The sequence below is a fragment of the Aspergillus mulundensis genome (assembly GCF_003369625.1).
Source record: "Aspergillus mulundensis strain DSM 5745 chromosome Unknown scaffold_5, whole genome shotgun sequence".
NCBI lineage: Eukaryota > Fungi > Ascomycota > Eurotiomycetes > Eurotiales > Aspergillaceae > Aspergillus > Aspergillus mulundensis.
Window position 1 is genome coordinate 221,633 of NW_020797893.1, and position 20,082 is coordinate 241,714.

Below are 20,082 nucleotides of genomic sequence, written 5' to 3' on the forward strand. Positions count from 1 at the left end.
CCCCCCGTGCTGTCTGTTTGTGTGCAGACAGCCGCTTCATCCCTTACGAAGTTCTTCTACGCGTCGTGGAGAACGAGGGATTATAACCCCGCAACCTTTTTTTTTTTTCCCAAGAAATATTTGAAAACTCTGCATACACAATCCAACATGGATCAGCAACGATTCCTGCAGCAGCTGCAAATCGTTCTTGACCGTGAGTCTATTATATATACGCTAGCCCAGCATCTAATTAGGACGTATTGCTGACTGATTCCAGCTACTCAGGGCAACGTTAAGGAGGCCACCGGTATCCTCCAGCGCGAGTACTATAAGCACCCCGAGTCGCTCGTGCTCCTCATCCAGGTCGCGACTGGCCACGATGACCAGCAGCTGAGGCAACTCGCTGCTGTCGAGGCTCGCTCTCTGGTTGGCAAGCACTGGGCTAAGGTTCAGGCTGGTCAGAAGCCCGCCCTCCGCGAACAGCTCCTTCGCTCCGGTGTCAGCGAGGCCAACGACCTCGTCCGCCACTCTGTGGCCCGCGTTATCTCCGCCGTCGCCAAGGTCGATTTGGAGGATGGCGAGTGGGCTGACCTGCCCAACTTCCTGATGCAGGCCGCCAACAACGGAAACAAGGATGAGCGTGCTGTGTCTCTGTACATCCTCTTCACCATTCTCGAGACTCTCGGCGAGGGCTTCGAGGAGAAGTTCCAGGACCTGTTCGTGCTGTTCGGCAAGACCATCCGTGACCCTGAGAGCGCCGATGTCCGCATCAACACTCTCCTTGCTCTTAGCAAGCTTGCCATGTACCTCGACTCCGCTGAGAACATGGGCTCCGTCAAAGCGTTCCAGGACCTCGTTCCCTCTATGGTTGCTGTTCTCAAGGACGCCATTGACCAAGGCGAGGATGACCGCATCATGCAGGCCTTCGAGGTTTTCCAGACCCTGCTTGGTTTCGACCCCGCTCTCCTGACTGTTCACCTGAAGGACCTGGTTCTCTTCATGAACGAGATTGCCGCGAACACCGAGGTCGATGAGGACACCCGTACTCAGGCTATCAGCTTCCTCATGCAGACTGTTCAGTACCGCAAGCTCAAGATCCAGGGTATGCGTCTTGGTGAGCAGCTCGCCCGCACTGCTCTGCAGATTGTCACCGAGCTTGGCGATGCCTCTCCCAGCGACGACGATATCACCCCCGCTCGCTCTGCTCTCGGTCTCCTTGACATGCTTGCCCAGAGCCTGCCTCCTAGCCAGGTCGTTGTTCCTCTGCTCAACACTCTTGGCCAGTACTTCAACAACTCCAACCCTGACTACCGCCGCGCCGGTATCATGTCTCTCGGCATGGTTGTCGAGGGTGCTCCTGACTTCATCAGCACTCAGATGAAGGAGATCATGCCCATGGTTCTGCAGCTTCTTGCTGATCCCGAGCTCAAGGTTCGCCAGGCTACTCTCCACGCCGTTGCCCGCCTGGCCGATGACCTCACTGAGGACCTCAACCGCGACCACGAGAAGCTCATGCCTCTGCTCTTCAAGAATCTTGCCAGTGCTATGGCCGAGTCCAAGGGCGAGGAGGAGGGCCCCACCGTCGACATCATGAAGGCTGGTCTCAGCGCCATTGATGCTGTCGTCGATGGTCTCGACGAGAAGGACGTTGCTCCTTACCAGAGCGAGCTGGTCCCTATTCTTCACCAACTCTTCAAGCACCCCAACTACAGAATCAAGGGTCTCTCTGCCGGTGCCCTTGGCTCTCTCGCCTCTTCCTCTGGTGAGGCTTTCCTCCCTTTCTTCGACGACTCTATGCACCTCCTCCAGGAGTTTGCTGCCGTTAAGGACAGCGAGGAGCAGCTTGACCTCCGTGCTAGCGTCACCGATGCTATGGGTGAGATGGCCGCTGCTGCCGGTCCTGAGCGCTACCAGCCCTACGTTGAGCCTCTTATGCGCGCTACTGAGGAGGCTCTTCACCTTGGTCACTCCCGCCTCAAGGAGAGCACCTACATCTTCTGGGGTGCCATGGCCAAGGTCTACAGCGAGCACTTTGCTACCTTCCTTGACGGTGCTGTCAAGGGTCTCTTCAACTGTCTTGAGCAGGATGACGACGACCTTGAGCTCTCTCTCGGTGAGGCCGCCAAGGACCTCATTGGCCAGGAGGTGACCGTTGCCGGCCGCAAGGTCAAGGTTGCCAGCGCCGGTGATGACGATGACGAGCCCGTTGGCGAGGATGGTGAGATCGAGGACGTTGACCTCGACGAGGAGGACGACTGGGATGACATAACCGCCACCACTCCCTTGGCCCTCGAGAAGGAGATTGCCATTGAGATCATCGGTGACCTGGTTACCCACACTCGCAGCGCCTACCTTCCCTACTTCGAGAAGACCATCGAGATGGTTATGCCTCTTGTTGAGCACCCTTACGAGGGTGTCCGCAAGGCTACCATCAGCACCATGCACCGCTCCTACGCCATGCTCTTCACCATTGCTGAGGAGTCTGGTCAGATGCCCAAGTGGAAGCCTGGTCTTCCCCTGCAGGTTGAGCCCGCCAAGGAGGTTAAGAAGTTCGGTGAGATCCTCATGACTGCTACCATCAAGATGTGGACTGAGGAAGACGACCGGTACGTTGCCCTATGGTTATTTTATTCCCTGCCCATACCCAAATCATATGATGAAACACCTCGTTTAACCCAGCTCACTTTGACGCACAAGTTGCGATTGATGTGAAAGACGTTTATCTACTCCTGATGATTCATTACCCTACATATCTTGTTACACTCGTGCTTTGGCGGGCATTGCTGACTCGCCAAACTAGATCTACCGTCGCCGACATCAACCGCAACATGGCTGAGAACCTCCGCTTCTGCGGTCCTGCCCTCATTGCCAACGAGACCACCCTGCACAACGTCATCCAGATGATCACCGACATCATCACCAAGAAGCACCCTTGCCAGCTCGAGTTCGCCGAGGAGGATGACGACGCTGGTGAGGAGACTTCCGAGTTCGACTGGATCGTCGTTGACACTGCCCTCGATGTCGTCTCCGGTATGGCCGCCGCCCTTGGTGAGAGCTTCGCCGAGCTCTGGAAGGTCTTTGAGAAGACCGTCCTCCGCTACGCTGGCAGCACCGAGTCCATCGAGCGTGCCACCGCTGTCGGTGTCCTTGCTGAGTGCATCAACGGCATGGGTCCCGCTTCTACCCAGTTCACCCCTGGCTTCGCCAAGCTCCTTGTCCACCGTCTGAGCGACGAGGACCCCCAGACCAAGTCCAACGCTGCCTACGCCATCGGCCGTCTCGTCGAGCACTCCAACTCGAACGAGATCGTCAAGGAGTTCCCCACCATCCTTACCCGCCTTGAGCAGTGCCTTCACCAGGACGTCTCCCGCCTTCAGGACAACGCCACCGGCTGCCTGTCCCGCATGATCCTCAAGCACCGCGAGAGCGTCCCCATCAAGGACGTCCTCCCCGTCCTTCTCAACATCCTCCCCCTCAAGAACGACTACGAGGAGAACGAGCCTCTGTTCCGCATGATCTGCCAGATGTACAAGTGGGAGGACCCCACCATCCGCGAGCTGACTCCTCAGTTCCTCCCCGTCTTCCAGTCCGTCCTCTGCGGTGACGCCGACCAGCTCGAGGACGAGCGCCGGGCCGAACTCATCGAGCTCGTCAAGTGGCTGAACCAGATGCAGCCTGGTGCTGCCCCCTGGGCTGAGCAGCTGTAACTGGCTTCTCCCCTTTGATGAGTTACGGACGCCAAAATACTTAACAACGTAATGGATAGACTGGACATGTTTTGGACGATTACTAGAAAGATACCCTAGCGTTTAGGCCGGTGATGCCTACGCAATGACCCACGGACTGCTGCAGCGTTTTGGGCTGCGGCAATGACTTATGATGGAAGATAGCATAAAAGTTTGTATATATTGTTAGAGAAATGTTTATCTTGCTGAGCTTCGCCTCCTGTACACGTAGTCCCCTTGCCCCTGTAGTTCTAACTAATGATGCTAAGCCAGCGCTATTATTAGCTCTCGCCTGGTTTGGTAATGCCCTTGATTGGTGCCTGCCACGTGAGCGGACCCACCTCACCGCCTTTCTATATCTTGCCTGCCTGCGTCATCGTTTGGGTTCCCATCCATTTTTATATCTCCTCTCCCAAGAACGCTCCAGTCCTAGACTATAGACACGCCAAACCCCGTCACGTACACGAGAATCCAAGATAAAGAACAAAATGCCCGCGTCCGTCTCCTCCGCCGGCTCAACGATCTCCAAGCCCATCAAGACCGTCTCGAAACCATGCTTTGGCTGCGACTGCGGGGATACCGAGTGTGATTTCTGTATTTGTACTGTTATGTGAGGGTCTGAGGTACGTATCCTTTCTCCACGTATCTGTTTGGATATGTATGCCTTGGGTAGGTGGCTAATGCTTAGCTTAGCTCTCCAGTCGCCCTGTCTTGCCTTGGGTCCAGGGGTTGAGTGGCAGACTGAAGATAGAGTTGGGCTGGGGGGAGTTTGGGCCATGGTGGTCAGCAATGGCAATGCAAGGCTGGGGTGTTAGGTTGATTTGGTTTGAGTTTACTACTGTGGCTGCTATGTGGTCTTTTACTTTTATTATACCATCTTATCTTATGTTTTGGGTTGTGTCCCGCCATCGCTGGCCATCTCCATTGTTTCTTAGCGGCAAGCAATCTATACATTTCATTTCGCTACAACAAGAAAGCTTCTACTATTTGCCCCGCCTGAGCGCAAGCTTGACCACTGCTTACTCCTATGCTAAGTGAACGAGGTTTATGCTAAAGTGGAACCGGATCGGCCCCCGCCGCGCCTTATCGACGACATCAACTCCAACTCGGCGGGGTGCTCAAGTTTATATTCTGCAGATTCCCCACGAACATTAGGAATCCTGCTTCCTACTTCCGACTTCCACCACTACCTATCCTCCAATAACGTCCATCATCAATCATGGACATCGCACAAGCACTCCAAACCCACTCCACCGCCATAAAATGCATTGACATGCACACGACCGGCGAGCCCACGAGGATCATCTACGCCGGCTTTCCGTCATTACGCGGTACAACACTCCTCGACAAGCGCGACGATGCCCAAGCAAACTATGACCACATTCGGAAACGCCTAATGCTTGAACCGCGGGGTCACAGCGACATGTACGGCGCCATTTTAGTGGCAGATACGGAGCTCGTGCGGTCCGGCGCCGCGCATATCGGTGTGTTGTTTACGCATGCAGGCGGGTTCTCGACCATGTGTGGACATGCAACAATTGCAATGGGGAGGTTCTTGGTTGATACGAATGACCTCAATGTTTTTCCAAAAAGGGACGAGCTGGTTGTGGATGTTCAGAAGAAAGAGGTGGAGGTTCGGATTCACGCCCCGTGTGGGGTTGTCACGGCGACTGTTCCGGTTGTTATTGACGAGCATGGAAGAGCTAAGTCTGATGAGCGTAGGGGCGTTTCGTTCCTTTCGACGCCGGGATATGTTGCTGGCCTAGGGATTGAGGTGGAGATTCCGGAGGAGGTAAGGTGGAGGGAGTTCGGCCAGAGGAAAAGTATTGTGTTTGACGTCAGCTATGGCGGCGCGTTTTATGCGCTCGTTGAGGCGCGGGACATGGGGTTTGAGCAAGGGCTAGAAGGGAACGACGCTGATATGAAAGCTCTGGCTGCTGCCGCGCGAAACCTTAAGAAATATCTGTCGACGCATCCGGCTGTGCTCAAAGCGCTGCAACGGTCTGAAGATGAGAGACTTTCTTTCCTGTACAGTGTTATGGTGGTTGATTCGAAGGTCGGGTACCTGCCGGATGGTTGCAACGGCGCCGAGACAGGGGTGTGCTTTTTCGGCGACAGTGACCAGGTTGACCGTTCGCCCACAGGATCGTGTGTGACGGCAAGAATGGCACTGGCGCATGCAAAGGGAATCAGGAGGCCTTCACAGCGTTGGGCATACAATTCCCTTGTATCCAATCAGTTCCGCACTGGTGCTTTCCAGGGTACAATTGTCGACCAGGGAGCCAGTGTGACAGGGTTCAACGGCGACAATTGGCCAGCAGTAATTGTGCGCGTGGAAGGGAGTGCGTATTATACTGGAGCGATGACCTTTATGTATGAGGAAGGTGATGTCGCAAGCAAAGCGGGATTCACAATGGGTATTTGAGAGTGGCGTCCCCTGGAAATGCCGATATATAAATTTGTCATAAGCTGCTACTCCATCCGCAAATCGTTATTAAGCTCCTTGGCGGACATTCGTTCTTCAGCTAAGTCGAGTTCCCGAATACGTATGCTGATCCAGTTCCATCCAATGCACGCAGGCGTCGCGTCTTTATCGGTAGGCAAGTGCTGCCCTTTGCGGTGAGCGCTCTTCATATCCGCGATTTGGATCATATATACCTGTTGCAAGGAACATCGAATCATTGCAAGACTCAACTAGGTTCTAATCCAGCCCAGCGAGCTTCGGCGACTTAGAAATGCCGTATAATTACCTAAAGGCCGGGATTTTCGATGCTCATATGCTTAGGCTATATTCATCTCAGGACGCGTTCGTGGACGGTGGAGCATGTGATTCTTCTGAGCAGGATTTAGTCGATGTTCCCAGCGGCCATTAGTCCGTTACTCACCATGTTCGGGAAATGACCGATCAGCTGGGTCTATTTGATTCATGCTCGTCGCCGCATACCTGTCTTCCAGCATGCGTAAATACCTGGCAGCTATAGTCAGCAGGTAGAAAGATCCGCAGGCGGAGAAACCTCACCTCTCAGGAATAACAACCAGCTTCTCCGCCCCAAGAAAAACACACTGAGCCCGACGGGCTATACAAGGCTCACAGGGGTTGATCCCAGAGCATCGGACTTTGCTTCTCTTACAAGGTTCACACCTGCCGGCGCGTTAGTCTTGACTCGTTCTGGTGCCTGATCCACTCACGCAACTACAGCCCGCTCAGCCCGTTGTCGCGGAGGCTCTCCAACACCAGGGTCGGCATCCGTCATTTGCGGCAGAGGCTGCTGTTGCTCAAGAGAGGCAGCGGGCTGCGCCTCGGGATTCATTGTCCCGTCGACCGTACAAAGGTGCTGAGGGTTGAATTCCGAGAGAATCATGCGGCCATTTTCTGGTCCCTTTGATCTGCTGCATATAATGCGCACTCTATACGGGCAAGATGGGCCACTAATGCATTCGGTAGTCCAGTTTCTGGCACAAGCTTTGATGACGCGGAATGGCTTGTTGTAGATGCGCGCGCGCTCTCGGACGGCTTTGCGAGCCTCTTTCATGTCGGTAAGAGTCATACCTTTATACCAGCCGGCAGTCGGGTCCATGATGCCTGTTAATGGGATGGGGGTATTTTGATCCATTAAGGGGGCTCTATACAGAGTACAAACAGGGAGAAGGATTGTTGGTGAGGAAGAGTGGAGGAAGCAGCCGGGCGCCAAGAAGCCGTTGCCAAGCGGAGACGAGACTGCTGACTAATCGGATACTCTCCCAGGCTCCGAGAGCCAGGGCCGTTGCCTGTTGCGGCCGGGCACCAACATCCTGCCACTATCCAGACTCTCGGGACCGAAGAAGACAGGGTGACATCTTACGATCCAGACCGTCTGTCCAGTCGGGGCAGCATTGCCCAAAATCGACTCCCGCCATGTCTTTAACAGCAGAACATTCCTGCCAGTGCCATCCCCAAATGTCGCTACTCAGCCTGCCAAACGAACTGATCTTTATGATCGTGGAGTATCTCGAGATACCCAGACCATATACATCAAATGCACGCGATAAAGAGCGTTGGCATCTCGAAGTCTAAAGAGACCTGCATCCATTCGTCCTAGTTAACCGATGTCTGTATAGCCTGCTCCCTCGACTCTATAAATATAGTATCAAACACTGCAGAGACACAGCCTTATTTGTGGCAGTTACCGTGAGTATGAAGACATAGCCAAATTACTTTTAGAGCATGACACGGAGGTGCAGGCACCCATGTTGCAGGACTAGTGAGATATAAGAGGTTAAGAGTATGACGGGTCGCGGACCTTCTTATTGAGCGTTGTGCCGAAACTTGTGTAAAGCGACCATAGTAAAGATTATGTGATGCCGAGCAATGGCTCCTATCTCCACGGCAGGTCTGGAACCCGTTACTTTTTGGAACCTTGTATCGGGTATGGTACTTCACTAGTAGTGTAGCCTCTTGATGCCGGTCACAGTTCTAGCTTCCTAGAAGCAAACACCATTGGAATAGGAATACGTTCACGAGGATGAATACGGAGTACTATGGTATCATACGCTTTACTGAGTCGTAATGGATGATTTGATCCCGTGGCAAGTGCTGGAATAAACAACGGAAATCCTGCACTCGCCCTCCCAAGTACATGCATACATATTAACGCAGAGCCCTAGGACCAGAGAAGCAGGAACGCTCAGGGCTTCGAAGACATGCCAAATCCAGGCACATCACACTCCGCCTCACCCCTAAACTCCTGCAATCCATCCATCCACTCATCCCAAAGTTCATCCGAAGCCATGGGCGCATAACTGTATTTCTCCGCCCCACTCTCAGCAACCAGGCGCTCAAGGTCAGGGAGTAGCGCATCCGCAGCCCGAGCTTCCATCTCCATTTGCTCCTTCCGACTGATGCCCCCTTGCTCCGTGTACCAGGCGGAGTCCTCTAATATTACGCCGGCTTCGTACAGTGCAACGAGTCCGGGATCAATTGGTGCTGCGGCCGCGGCCTCAACGGCCATGCGGTATCCGATGGCTTGGATGAGAGGGACGGAGAGCGGGAGGATGTTGCGGTTGTATGCCTCGCTACGGTGGCTGCCGATGTTACGGAGGGACTCTTGTCCTTCGGCTAGGAGGCCGGCTTCGTGGCGGGCAATGGCGCTGTCTGGGGTTCTGGGGGCTGGGAGGCGGTACCGGCTGAGGAGCAGTTCGCTTGCGAGGCCTAGGAGTTGTTAATGAGTGTTGCATGATGGATGGGTACTTCTGGGAAGGGGACGTACGAATTGCTAGAACTCGGCTATCACCCTCTGCAATACCGACGGCGCGGAATGAGAGCTAGGACTTCGTTAGTCGTGGCACGAAAAGTGGATTTTCCCTTTTCTTCAATCGGCTTACCTCAATTTGTAGGTTCTGATTCTGCTCGTAGACACCACGCCAGCCTAAGCCGTCATGCAGGGCCTTGATGCTCTTTGTAAAGTGGTCCACTGCAAGCACCTTGAAGATAGTAGCGACAGCGTGGCGGACGCGTGGCTCAAGCTTTGGGTTGCGAAATAGTGTGGCTGCTTCGATGAGGAGCGCCTGTAGTACGTGGTATCGCGCAATCGCGTGGAGTATGGGAAGGTGCTGGGTGCGGAAGTTGATAACAGGCATTGGCGACCCATCGTTTCCCAGAATAAAACGGCGCGCGCTGAAGCGGGCGGCATTATATGTCACTATCTTTAGTCCTGGGATGGCGACGCTAGAGAGCGATAGGGTCCCGGCGCCTACACGGTGAATGGTCGCCAGAAAATGGTCACGCTCGTTGGCGGGTTTCTGAAGGCTTCCGAGAAGCGCAGTACCGGGGAGTGTAACGCGGTTGAAATATGTGATTGAATTGCCAATTGGATGGGCGCCAGTACGTGGCGGCATGAGTCTGTTGCGGTTAGCTCAGTCCGATAAAGCAAAATAGTCTCTCATATGGGCGCGAGGATTACTTTGATACTACGCCCTTGAACATTTCATTGCCGTCATTCAAGGGAACAACAAAGGGACGCACACCCCGGTCTTCGCCCTCGACAATGAGACGAGCCATGACGAGGGCAAATGTTGGCAGTCCACTTAGAGTTGTGCTGGGTGGCATGCACCTGTTCGAGTTAGAGATGCCATAAACGGTGGCAATCTGGAACATACTTTGCAGATCCTGGGGTAGGGCTGTGAAGCTCAAAGCCCCCATCCGGCAACAGTGTGGCTGTCGTTTCCAGGTTGCGTGCGTCCAGCCCATGTCCGACTTCAGTGAGCATGAAGGGCATGCTAAATAGCGTGTTAAATCAATCATGTAAAGTCGGCCCGGAAATTTCACCGACAAGACCTCAAACTTCATCGCACGCTGTAATATAGCCTGGAGAGCCGGGCGCGCTTTTGCAAATGGCGCCGCGGTTCCCACGCATAAAGTGTACTGAACACTGATGACTGTCATTGCACCGCCCTCTCTCGCAACGATAAGATCGGTTTGCAGCTTCCAGAATGCTGTCGTAAGGTATAGAACATCTTCCACAGTCAAGTCTGTCATTTGTTAGCTGGTGAATAATCAGCATCACGGCTACAACATACTGTATACTTCGCAGATCTTCTTTGCTCGCCCAAAGGTCACTTGAGTTCGTTCCTCCGGGCTCATGGAATGCGGCTCTGGCTTGAACAACGGCGTCTGGACCAGTTCAAAGGTGGGTGACTCGGGCTGCCACACCTGTTCGTAGAGGTTACTTCCCTCCTGGACGGTGTCGGGCTCTGACTTTGGTAGACGCATTGCTGGACTTTGACAACGAAGTGAGAAGAGAAAGATTTAGACAGGTGTGCTTTTAGTTTTCGGAGTAATTTTGGAAAAGTGTGAACTGGGCATTGGTGCACACAGAGGAATTCATATCAATAATCAATATTTCCGGGCGCCAGATGATGGCCTAGAGCAAGACCTCATTCAGCCGTAATCCTCAAGCCACAAGATGCATATTTTCTTGCAGCAAACAACCAATTCTCGCAATTTCAAACGGATACATGGTATTTGTCGTCGCTGGCACCCACTAATCGAAGAATTGAGATTTCAATTGCAGACCACAGTGCCGGCGGTAGCTGATTCGCCCCATAGTTCCTGATATATCTTTCTCCAGAAGGCCGTTCATTACTCGATAAAGCATACTCCGTATGCCGTTCCGCAACCACTTGTTGCCTTGTTGGTGCCAATGCGTTCTTCGGAGTCTCACATTTGCTAAAATTTATGGCGGCCGGGTGGCGCTGTAGACGGAATACTGGTAGCCAGTGGTGTCATGAGTCTTTCGCTGCGCAGCATAGAGGCTGCCATTGCCCCTTGAGAATTCGGTTATATTGATCATCGCAATTCAGGTCGAGTCCGCTATCAGAGTATCTAGTCCCGCTCTTTGCAGGGGCCTGATCGCTTTGGGACCTTGACTGACTGCTTGCTGGAGAACGGCATCTGCGGTGAATGTTGCACGACACCTAATTATGAGACTTTTGGACATCTAGTCCGCTTCACCCGGCTAGCTTCATCTTCATGAAGGGTATCTGTCCAAGTCAAGCTGAGCATGCGCGGTGACAATGCTGATGGGCTACGGAGTATAGTGGCTTCCATGGATTATGCGATCTGTGGTTCTTCAATTAGCCAACGGTACATAAACATCCCAGGTACATTCTTCCTGCGCCGGGCTAGCATCTCTTCGATAAAAAAAAGCAGGCTGGGTCAAATCATACCACTCACAGCTCGGCTAGGCAGATATCGATGGGGGTAAGCAACAACCACCCCTTGAGTTGTCTAATTCGTATCAGGACTCATTATTGGGCTGCCACCGCCACAGTACCTGCCAGTACGTAGTATGTGGTGTGCTACCAAGCAGGTTCTGGGTTGCACAGAGGAGGATGCAGCTGGAAGAAGCGCGTGCGGCGTGCTCTAGTCGCCCAAGAGTGGTCACATGCTCTTCAGATCGGCTGAGCCTCTCACCTGGCGCTTATCGAACGCTGCCACTTTCGCTGCCTGTTTTCTCGCTTTCGTCGTCTGCTCATCTTCTTCTCCAAAATCTATGTCTACTTTACAATGATCTTGTCCTAATTGCGACTCAAAGAGCGCGGTCAGCACGCACCGCAACAATGAGCAGACGCCGGCTCCCCGCAGACCTCCCCCATGACTTCCGTTATCCGCTGATCCCTCATGAGAATGATCGCGAGTCTTTCGCTGACTACGACCTATACGACGATGATGGCGGTCGCTCTAGAGATCCCCTGGTCTACTCGAACTACCAGCCCCGCGAGAGGAGCCCCGCTCCCCAGATTGTGCGTGTCGCTAAGCAGCCTGAAATAGTTAGACGGCAATCCCTCCGCCCATTCTCCGGCGACTGGGACACATTCGACCCTGTCGGTCCGACCGGCGATTCAAAAGTACCGGGGTCATATCATGACACAGATGCAGAGGATAGGGCAACTAAGATAATCGATGCCGTTTCACGGAGCGCTTCTACACGCGCCATCGATGAGGCGGATCTGTACTCCGATGACTCGGAGAACGTGGATTTCGGGCGCGACGAGCCTTTGGTCTTTCCACAACTCCCGCTGGAGGAGGTGGTTCATGAGGTGGCTCACATACTACGGAGAAGATCAAATCCCGCCAGCGAAGGCTATACCTATATCTTCGCAGACCACACCGGGCGCAATAAATTCTATAAGATTGGCGGCGCAAGGAATGTCTCAGACCGTGTGAACGACCATCGAAATATCTGTAATATATCATATTTCAGTGTTCAAAAGAAACCCTCCACGCCTCTCCGGCAGTACAAACGCTTGGAGAAACTGGCACAGGCCGAACTAATCAATATGAGCTACGATCCCCGCTGCGTCTGCGGAATTCAACAGCGCCAGTACTTCTGGGGAAGTGATAAAACTGCTTTTGAAATCCTGGATTTCTGGTCCAAATGGCTCGGGAATCACGCCCCCTATGATAAGAACGGTTATCTGCTACCGTTCTGGGAGTACCGACTGAGGGTGTTTGAGGCGAATATCGATAAGAACTTCGACTGCAATGGACCAAAATGCATGAAGCATACCGAAGACACCGTGGCGTGCCCAATCTGCCTTCGAACGGGATGGAAAGCATGGGCTGAGCCGTCGGGACTCGACAAGATCGAATTCGTCTCACGGACGCAGATCAAGATTCAGTGGGTTCACAACGCTCTGCTCTACCTGTACAAATATATTCCTATACAGGACAGCGTATGGGTATACTCCATCGACGGCATAGCGAGCGCAATCTCCATGTGCGATCGGTTCAAGAGCCCTGAAATACTCCTCAACCTACTGTACGCTCGGCTTTTGATACCCATGATCTGGTCGACACTCTTCACGACTGCCGACTACGTCTCAATTCTTGGTATCTTTGAAATCATAATATTCTCGGGAATTTACCAGCTGGTCAGATTAGAGCTAGCTCAGCTTGGCGTACGACGGCGTGGTACTGAGAGATCCAGCAAGGACGGCCGCCATGTCCGGCGAAAAGCTCTCCCTTCCACTTCAGGTAGGGCTGTCGATGAATCAAGTGGCCGGAAGTCTTCGAAAGAGCCGAGTATTCTTGAAATTCCAGACGAACGAGTTGAGAACATCCTGCAGCGATCAGCTCCAAGCAGCGTCAACGGCAACACGTTCGGACCAGTGCAGATGACTCTTCCTAGCGAAGCAGCTGCACGTCTGAAACGATATAAGCCTGGCAGGCGGAGGAGTGACTTTGTATGAGGCGCTGAGTATATGAATTTCGTCCTTTCTCTTGCATATGTTGCATACTCTTGGGCATATCGTCGGCTGCCACTAGGCTCGTTGATCGGGCGGGTAGCCCCTTGTCATGGGGTATCTTCTCATGTTATCTCATTTCCAACGTCACTTACTTCACTTTTACGGTTCATGCTCGGTATACCCGCGTACCTTTTTGGCTGTCTTAACGATTGATGACTGAAAATGACTTGAATGTGAGCGATTAATTCATGACAACATACGAAGAGATGAACTGATATAACTACGTCATTATCACTAAGATATCCTAAGACTGTCAGCTAGTAGATTAAATCTCTCCCAACATGTACTAGCACAGCGATCTGGCGCGGAGGCTGAAGGCTTATGATCATAACTCCGCTTAGTCATGAGCTTATTTCGGGCCACGAGGGGCCTTTGTCAGCGGTTCGGAGTCTGACAAAATCCCCCTTCAGCTCCCTTTCATCTCTCTTCCATCAAGCCTCGTCCTGCGATACCTCCATATTTGACTGTTGCGAGACGTACATTGAGACGTACATTTTGTATAGTTTCATGATCCTTCAGGAGTGGCGTCATGTATCCTTCTCCGAACTCCGGCGAGCGCTCGGATGATGAGCAGCCACAGCCGAGTAAGCGAACCGCAAGGTATGGATCCATAGCCATGTGGAATTGTGGAGGGATGAGCATACTGAGATATTCTTAGGGCTTGTGACGCTTGCTACAAAAGGAAGGTATGTATCTATAGCAAGCTATGTGGAGAGATGCGCATACTGAGACATTCGCAGATCAAATGCGACGCTGCAGTACCGAAGTGTAACTGGTGTAGCCATCACGACTCGCCATGTACGTTTGAACGTAAGGTTCGAAGAACGCGCAAACGGGTTGTTGGTGGGAAAGAGTACGTACCCCGGACTATGGCTTCATGTGATGTACTCATTTGTCCCCAGGCTTGCGGCTCCTACTCCAGGGTCTCAGCTTTCTGAACGCATCGCCAGAATAGAGAAACTTCTTTCCGAGAAGCTTCCACTAGAGCCTGGTTAGTCTAGTCGGCTTCTCGCCTCGGGATGGCCAGTAACTTACTTCTATAGCATACTCCCCGGCGCCACCACCGCAGGCTTACTCTCCCAGTCTTCCTCTGGATTTCACACCGAGTCCGGCGGCTTTGCCACAGGCGTCTGCGTCTTCTTCAGTCCCCCTGCACTTCGCTGGAAAAGAGCTGGGCGCGATCAGTTTGTTTACCGGAATACCTTTTATTCTCCCTGAAGGGCAGGAGTGGGTGCAGTCGCGGACTGGCCAGAAGCTCGCTTTTGACCAGTTCACCTCGAGCCGAGCTCCATGGGAGAAGCAGCGGGTGCAGAATACCAACGCCATGCTAAGGCAACTGCAAGGATCAAATGCCCTTGAGCTGCCTAACCGTCACGATATTGAACTGGGCTTCAACACTTATCGCGCGTCTCTCATGCAGCGTGTCTTTCCTGCCGTTGACCCTGTTCTTTTCTGGAAGACGATCAATTCGGCCTACAAGGAACGGCCTTCTGGCTCTGACGGTGCCCACGTTAGCTCCAAAGCATGCATTTTTGCTTTTGCGACGTTTGTCTCGGGACTCTGCAACCCATGCCTTCTAGACACAGGCAGGGTAATGCCGCGGTTTGATGAGGAGGCTTGTGCTCTCAAAGCACGATACCTGTTAAGTCAGATTCTGCAGGAACCTCCGACATTAGATGGAGTACAAACTGTTATAATGCTGGTATGTTTGTCTTGTATTCTGATGTTAGCCCTGGTTCCCATATTTCAGCTAACTTACTCGATCTCTCATTTCAGGGGATGCTGGAGCTATTCGCAGGCAATTTGCAATCAGCAAATTACTACGGTTCCGTTTCAGCTCGCATGTTATTCATGCTTGGCGCCCATACCTTCACCGGTCAACGCTCCTGGTTTCCAGACTCGTTCACGGATACCGAGATGCGCGTCAAGGGCCATCTCCGCAACCTATTCTGGCTCTGCTATACCTTAGAGCAGGACGTCTCCCTCAGGACGGGGCAAGCCCAGTTGTTTTCCGAAGACAACTGTGACCTGACCTTACCCCCAAATTACGTTGAGGAAATGGAAGCGAGTCTCGATATAAAAGACGCCTCCGTCGACTTCCCCCAGAACCCACTCTTCCCAATCGACCTCCGTCTAGGCGTCATCAAATCCCGAGCATACAGCGCACTCTACTCGTTCAAGGCAATGAAGAAGACAGACGCAGAGATCCTAAGGGATATCCGCGAACTCGACGACGAACTGGAGCGGTGGCGTCTCTCGTTACCCGTGAGATGGAGACCAACCCTTTCTTTCTCCCAGGAGAAGCCAGATCCAAACTGCAACATGCACTCCGTCATCCTCCGCCTCAACTACCACCTCTGCATGACTATCATCCACCAGGCAAGCAGCCGCTGCAAATCCTGGGCGACGCAGGGCTGCGTCATGGACGGCGTAAGCTCCAGCCTTGCTCTCTCTGTCGAAGCAAGCCGGTCCACGTTACTCTACCTCGAAGCATCGGGGCACGTCCTTGTCAATGGTGTTTTCTGGTACGTACCAACTTCATCTCTATCATCATTTACCGTGGTGTATGTACTGACACTGACGAACCCAGGACCCTAATCTTCTACCCCATGTCCGCCCTCCTCGCAATCTTCTGCAACATCCTTCAGAACCCCGCCGAACCACAAGCTTCCAAGGATCTAGCCCTGCTGAAAAGCGCAACGGGGATGCTGGAACGGGTTTTCCTCAGACAGGCGTACTCGGTCAACGAGCTCGTGCACGTTAAGCTGGTTGCAGACTTTGTCAATGAGTTGTGCAGGCTTGCGAGCTGTGCTATGGATAAGGCGTGGAATGAGCGGACTAGCGGCGCGCCTACGCCGTTGTCTTAGATGGTGAGATGCGAGGGCTTTAAAACACACATGTGGGCAGTGTTGGGTATGGACGACCGGTTAGAGGCGTTGGGGGGGTGGGTATTTTCTTCGGCGGACATTTGTTTTTTTTTTTTTTCCTTTTCGTTTTTATGATGACAGTACTTAGCTACGAACATGGTCTACGACTGCAGGCGCAATTACGGATATGGAGTATGGTAGAAGCAGACGGGAATTATGGTTCAATGCAAAATTTTCATTTCAAAAATGGCTAATTAACTGATCAAGCAAGGGGTATCCTAAATCTAAGCGAGTCAGCACGAATCCCATAAATGGTATTTCGAAGATCGCAAGGCAAAGTAACAAGCTCGACTTCAGATAAATGAGGTAAGAATGCGCAGTTATCACCAAAGCGTACAAGTACGTTCAGATGGGGTTGAAACAAAGATAAAGGCAAATCATCATTGAAGAGCTGTTGGGTGTAGAGGATAGGTTGACTTACTCAATGCAAGTTTAGTGGCAGGTATAGGCGTGTAATGATTCATGAAGCAGCAGACAACATCAAGTCTGGGCCGATTGAATCATTTGCATGCCTCCGAAAAGAAGGATTGCATGTTCAAGCTGCTGTTGTTGTTGTTGATTGAAGCTATCAACAAAACTTCTTGTCCTGCAGAAAAAAAAATTGGCGCCGTTTTAAGGAAGCGAAACTAGTGCGGCACGTGATTTGCGGGCCAACGGATTTTCCGGGTTGTGATAGGTCCGCTTCACCACCATAGATTTCATGCCCGATAAGATAGAAATGCGGCTCTGCTCGGAGAAGTGATTTGATTGAGGAGGACTTTGTAGGAGCAGTACTCTGAGTTTCGTGTAAGCCTAGGGCCGGCGTCCGGACGTTCTCGACTGTGTAACCTGAAGCCTCGAAATCCTCTTCACTAGGTCAGTAGCAAAAAGACACTCGGGCGCATGTCGGCGTCTGCAGTTCATATGAAGAGTTTCGAACAGGCATACATTTCAGGTGTGTCGGACTGAGCGGCAATGGATGATGCGAATAATAAGTATAGGCAAAATGTCCAAATCAGCCGTCGAGTTTGTCATCCAGGATATCCCATAGTAGCCGGGAGTCCTCCTGAACTCGCTCATCTGGCTTCACAGCTTTCGTGTCGTCTTCGTTATCGGACAAGATTGTAGCTCCCACATCAGCGCCTTCGGCAGCCAGCTGATCCAAAACACCATTCAGTTCTTCTTTCAGCTTGTCCATCTGCTGTATTTCTTCCCTTGAGCGGGCCAACTGCTCTTCCATCATCATAATAAGGGATTCGCGGGCTTGGTGCGGTCGGTATAAGTTCAGCAGATGATGCGCGTTGATAAATAGATTGCGGATGTCTTCAACTTTCGGCTCGAATTGATCGGGGGCCACCGAGAGGATTCCGACAAACTCTAGGAAGTTCAAGAGCAACGATTTGCTTATTTTTAACAGGTAGTAGGCGTGGTTCAGCGGCTGTGTGGGTTGTGACGCGGGTTCCCCATTTGCGCCGGGCTTGGGTGAGGAGGGGTACAGCTGGGTGATTCCTTGTTCTTCGAGTGAGGGAAGAGCTGTCGAAAGCTATATACAGCTGTTATTATAGTAGCAGTAGCAGTTGAATTTAGGTGCCTTACGGTTTGGACTTCTCCGAAGACGCTATACTGCTCTTTGGGGATCTCTGGAGGCACGAGGAAACGGAGCTCTGGGGGCAGTGTCAGAGAGCGCAATTCTGTCGGCGGCCATTCCTTCTTTTTCGGTCTTCCGTCTTCCCCTTTTGATGCTTCTTTTTTGATATCTTCGAGTCTTTGTAGGTTTTCGGGCGTGAAGTACTTCCAAAGAGGGGGAGGAGGAGCGAAGGCAGTGTTCAGAGGTCGGCCGGGTTCAGCCATGGCTGGCTGGTTTGTTCCGGTGGAGTGGGAGCTATTGCTGGTAATGCTTCAGCTCCTGACGAGTCGTCGAGGGTTAGTCGTTAAAAAAGCGCCGCTGAAGTAGAAGAAAAATAGGAGTTGGAGGTGATGTTTTCGCCGGCGATAATTGCGGAGAAGGGCTCGGAGGTTGGTTGTTGGTCCGTGCGTTCGGTCTGCTGCTGCCGCCGGCAACGATATCACCTTCCTCTCCTCAAGCTCTCTCCCTTGTAGTCGCATTCCCGTCAAGGAGCCTCGACTCCCATGACAGTCATTATCTCTTAGGAATCGCAGACATGGCCCGCAGCAACTTGTCGGCCGGGTCAACGATCCCTGTATCTCCATTCGCTGGAGCCTGGTCCCGTGTTTTCCTGCGTTCTTACCCACTGGTGGATGCTATCGGTCTGGCTTGCATTATCGCATGCTGGATTCTTGTATTTCTCCACGATGCTCAATCCCTGTGCCACGTTACTGACTGCGAATCGGTCAATAGATCCAAATATTTGTCACTCCGTTCCACCGCATGTTTGCTCTTGACAACCAGGCTATCCAGTATCCTTTCGCTACAGTCGAACGAGTTCCCGTGCTATGGTCTATCTTCTATGCTGGAGTTATCCCGCTCTTAATTCTCCTCATCTGGGCGGCCACCTTTCGTCCGAGTCCGCATAAAGTACAAGTGACAATCCTCGGTTTCCTCACGGCGTTAATGCTCACTTCGCTTCTTACCGACATTATCAAAAATGCAGTTGGGAGACCGCGTCCTGATCTGATATCACGCTGCATGCCTAGAAAAGGCACACCAGAGAGCACACTGGTATACTGGACCATTTGTACTCAAACCAACGAACATATTCTACAAGAGGGTTGGAGGAGTTTCCCAAGCGGCCACAGCAGTTTTTCATTTGCTGGGCTAGGATACCTATCGCTGTGAGTGTGACTAATGCTTTATATCTGTTTATTTACTAAGTCGTATCAGGTTCTTTTCCGGTCAGATGCACGTTTTCAGGCCTAGGACGGACCTTTGCCGCTGCCTTTTGGTTCTGATACCGATTGTTTGTGCCCTCATGGTTGCAATCTCCCGCCTGGAAGATTATCGTCACGACGTGTATGATGTTACATCGGGTACTATTCTAGGCTCGGTTGTCGCCCACTTCTGCTACCGCCGCTATTTCCCCGCTCTGCGCTCCTTCAGATGCGACACTCCATACAGCAAGGACGAGTTTGTTCCAGAAGGCTTCTCGAAGGTCCCAGATGACGAGGAACAACAGTTATCAAGCCGCAGGGGCCAGTCTTGGACGGGCGAAGAGTCTTATCAGCTTGATGAATCGGTGACCCATCAAGATCGGTGAACATCTCCCAAACTTCGCTTTCAACCATTGCGTTGGTGTGGATTGCCTTCGCGCAGCAGTGAGGTTGTTCCGAGGTTTTGCCATTATTATCTTTATGATACCCTTCTAGTTATGATGGTTATGAGTTTTCTTTTTTTCTAGACTCAACCCAAGCCTGATCATACATAACCGGTATGAAAAGTATAGAAGCATATGCGTCCTCGTTACCCTCATGCTTGCATGGCAGGTTTAGGCAAATACCCTACAATAGCTATTTCTACATGCTATACGCAGGTTGCCTTGAATACAGACAATCGTTATACTTACCACCTGCAGTCTTCTGGGTTTCCCATACGCAGATGCCAAGCCATTCTCGGCTACCGGTACCATTAGTACCCGTACCTAGGCAATGTTAGATAAAATCCTCTGAGGCCAAGGGCATAGTTACTGCTCAGTACATTGTGGAGCTTTGTGGGTTCCGGTAGATGAAGT

At 52.2% G+C, this 20,082-nt stretch overlaps 8 protein-coding genes across 8 annotated transcripts; 5 read left to right on the forward strand and 3 right to left on the reverse strand.

The window, feature by feature from the left end:
* Nucleotides 1–147: 147 nt before the first annotated feature.
* On the forward strand, nucleotides 148–3,686 carry DSM5745_05434 (putative importin beta-4 subunit; the record flags this gene model as incomplete). Its single annotated transcript, XM_026747450.1, has 3 exons — nucleotides 148–193; nucleotides 257–2,585; nucleotides 2,780–3,686. The coding sequence occupies 3 exons, from the start codon at nucleotides 148–150 to the stop codon at nucleotides 3,684–3,686; spliced, it is 3,282 nt and encodes a 1,093-aa protein (XP_026603282.1).
* Nucleotides 3,687–4,923: 1,237 nt separating this feature from the next.
* DSM5745_05435 (putative proline racemase) lies at nucleotides 4,924–6,129 on the forward strand (the record flags this gene model as incomplete). The annotated part of the gene is made up of 1 exon (XM_026747451.1): nucleotides 4,924–6,129. The coding sequence occupies one exon, from the start codon at nucleotides 4,924–4,926 to the stop codon at nucleotides 6,127–6,129; it is 1,206 nt and encodes a 401-aa protein (XP_026603283.1).
* A 372-nt stretch (nucleotides 6,130–6,501) lies between these two features.
* Nucleotides 6,502–7,282, reverse strand: DSM5745_05436 (uncharacterized protein; the record flags this gene model as incomplete). The annotated part of the gene is made up of 4 exons (XM_026747452.1): nucleotides 6,502–6,539; nucleotides 6,590–6,672; nucleotides 6,724–6,846; nucleotides 6,894–7,282. 4 exons carry the CDS (start codon nucleotides 7,280–7,282, stop codon nucleotides 6,502–6,504), a joined length of 633 nt encoding a protein of 210 aa, XP_026603284.1.
* Nucleotides 7,283–8,368: 1,086 nt separating this feature from the next.
* DSM5745_05437 (putative acyl-CoA oxidase) lies at nucleotides 8,369–10,452 on the reverse strand (the record flags this gene model as incomplete). Its single annotated transcript, XM_026747453.1, has 7 exons — nucleotides 8,369–8,892; nucleotides 8,951–9,005; nucleotides 9,066–9,582; nucleotides 9,644–9,793; nucleotides 9,840–9,959; nucleotides 10,013–10,211; nucleotides 10,260–10,452. 7 exons carry the CDS (start codon nucleotides 10,450–10,452, stop codon nucleotides 8,369–8,371), a joined length of 1,758 nt encoding a protein of 585 aa, XP_026603285.1.
* A 1,349-nt stretch (nucleotides 10,453–11,801) lies between these two features.
* On the forward strand, nucleotides 11,802–13,433 carry DSM5745_05438 (GIY-YIG nuclease family protein; the record flags this gene model as incomplete). Its single annotated transcript, XM_026747454.1, has 1 exon — nucleotides 11,802–13,433. One exon carries the CDS (start codon nucleotides 11,802–11,804, stop codon nucleotides 13,431–13,433), a length of 1,632 nt encoding a protein of 543 aa, XP_026603286.1.
* Nucleotides 13,434–14,019: 586 nt separating this feature from the next.
* Nucleotides 14,020–16,357, forward strand: DSM5745_05439 (putative C6 transcription factor; the record flags this gene model as incomplete). The annotated part of the gene is made up of 7 exons (XM_026747455.1): nucleotides 14,020–14,090; nucleotides 14,149–14,176; nucleotides 14,231–14,343; nucleotides 14,393–14,481; nucleotides 14,534–15,192; nucleotides 15,267–16,015; nucleotides 16,081–16,357. 7 exons carry the CDS (start codon nucleotides 14,020–14,022, stop codon nucleotides 16,355–16,357), a joined length of 1,986 nt encoding a protein of 661 aa, XP_026603287.1.
* Nucleotides 16,358–17,411: 1,054 nt separating this feature from the next.
* Nucleotides 17,412–18,247, reverse strand: med7 (mediator complex subunit MED7; the record flags this gene model as incomplete). Its single annotated transcript, XM_026747456.1, has 2 exons — nucleotides 17,412–17,939; nucleotides 17,993–18,247. The coding sequence occupies 2 exons, from the start codon at nucleotides 18,245–18,247 to the stop codon at nucleotides 17,412–17,414; spliced, it is 783 nt and encodes a 260-aa protein (XP_026603288.1).
* Nucleotides 18,248–18,558: 311 nt separating this feature from the next.
* Nucleotides 18,559–19,611, forward strand: DSM5745_05441 (phosphatase PAP2 family protein; the record flags this gene model as incomplete). Its single annotated transcript, XM_026747457.1, has 3 exons — nucleotides 18,559–18,696; nucleotides 18,756–19,189; nucleotides 19,239–19,611. The coding sequence occupies 3 exons, from the start codon at nucleotides 18,559–18,561 to the stop codon at nucleotides 19,609–19,611; spliced, it is 945 nt and encodes a 314-aa protein (XP_026603289.1).
* Nucleotides 19,612–20,082: the final 471 nt, after the last annotated feature.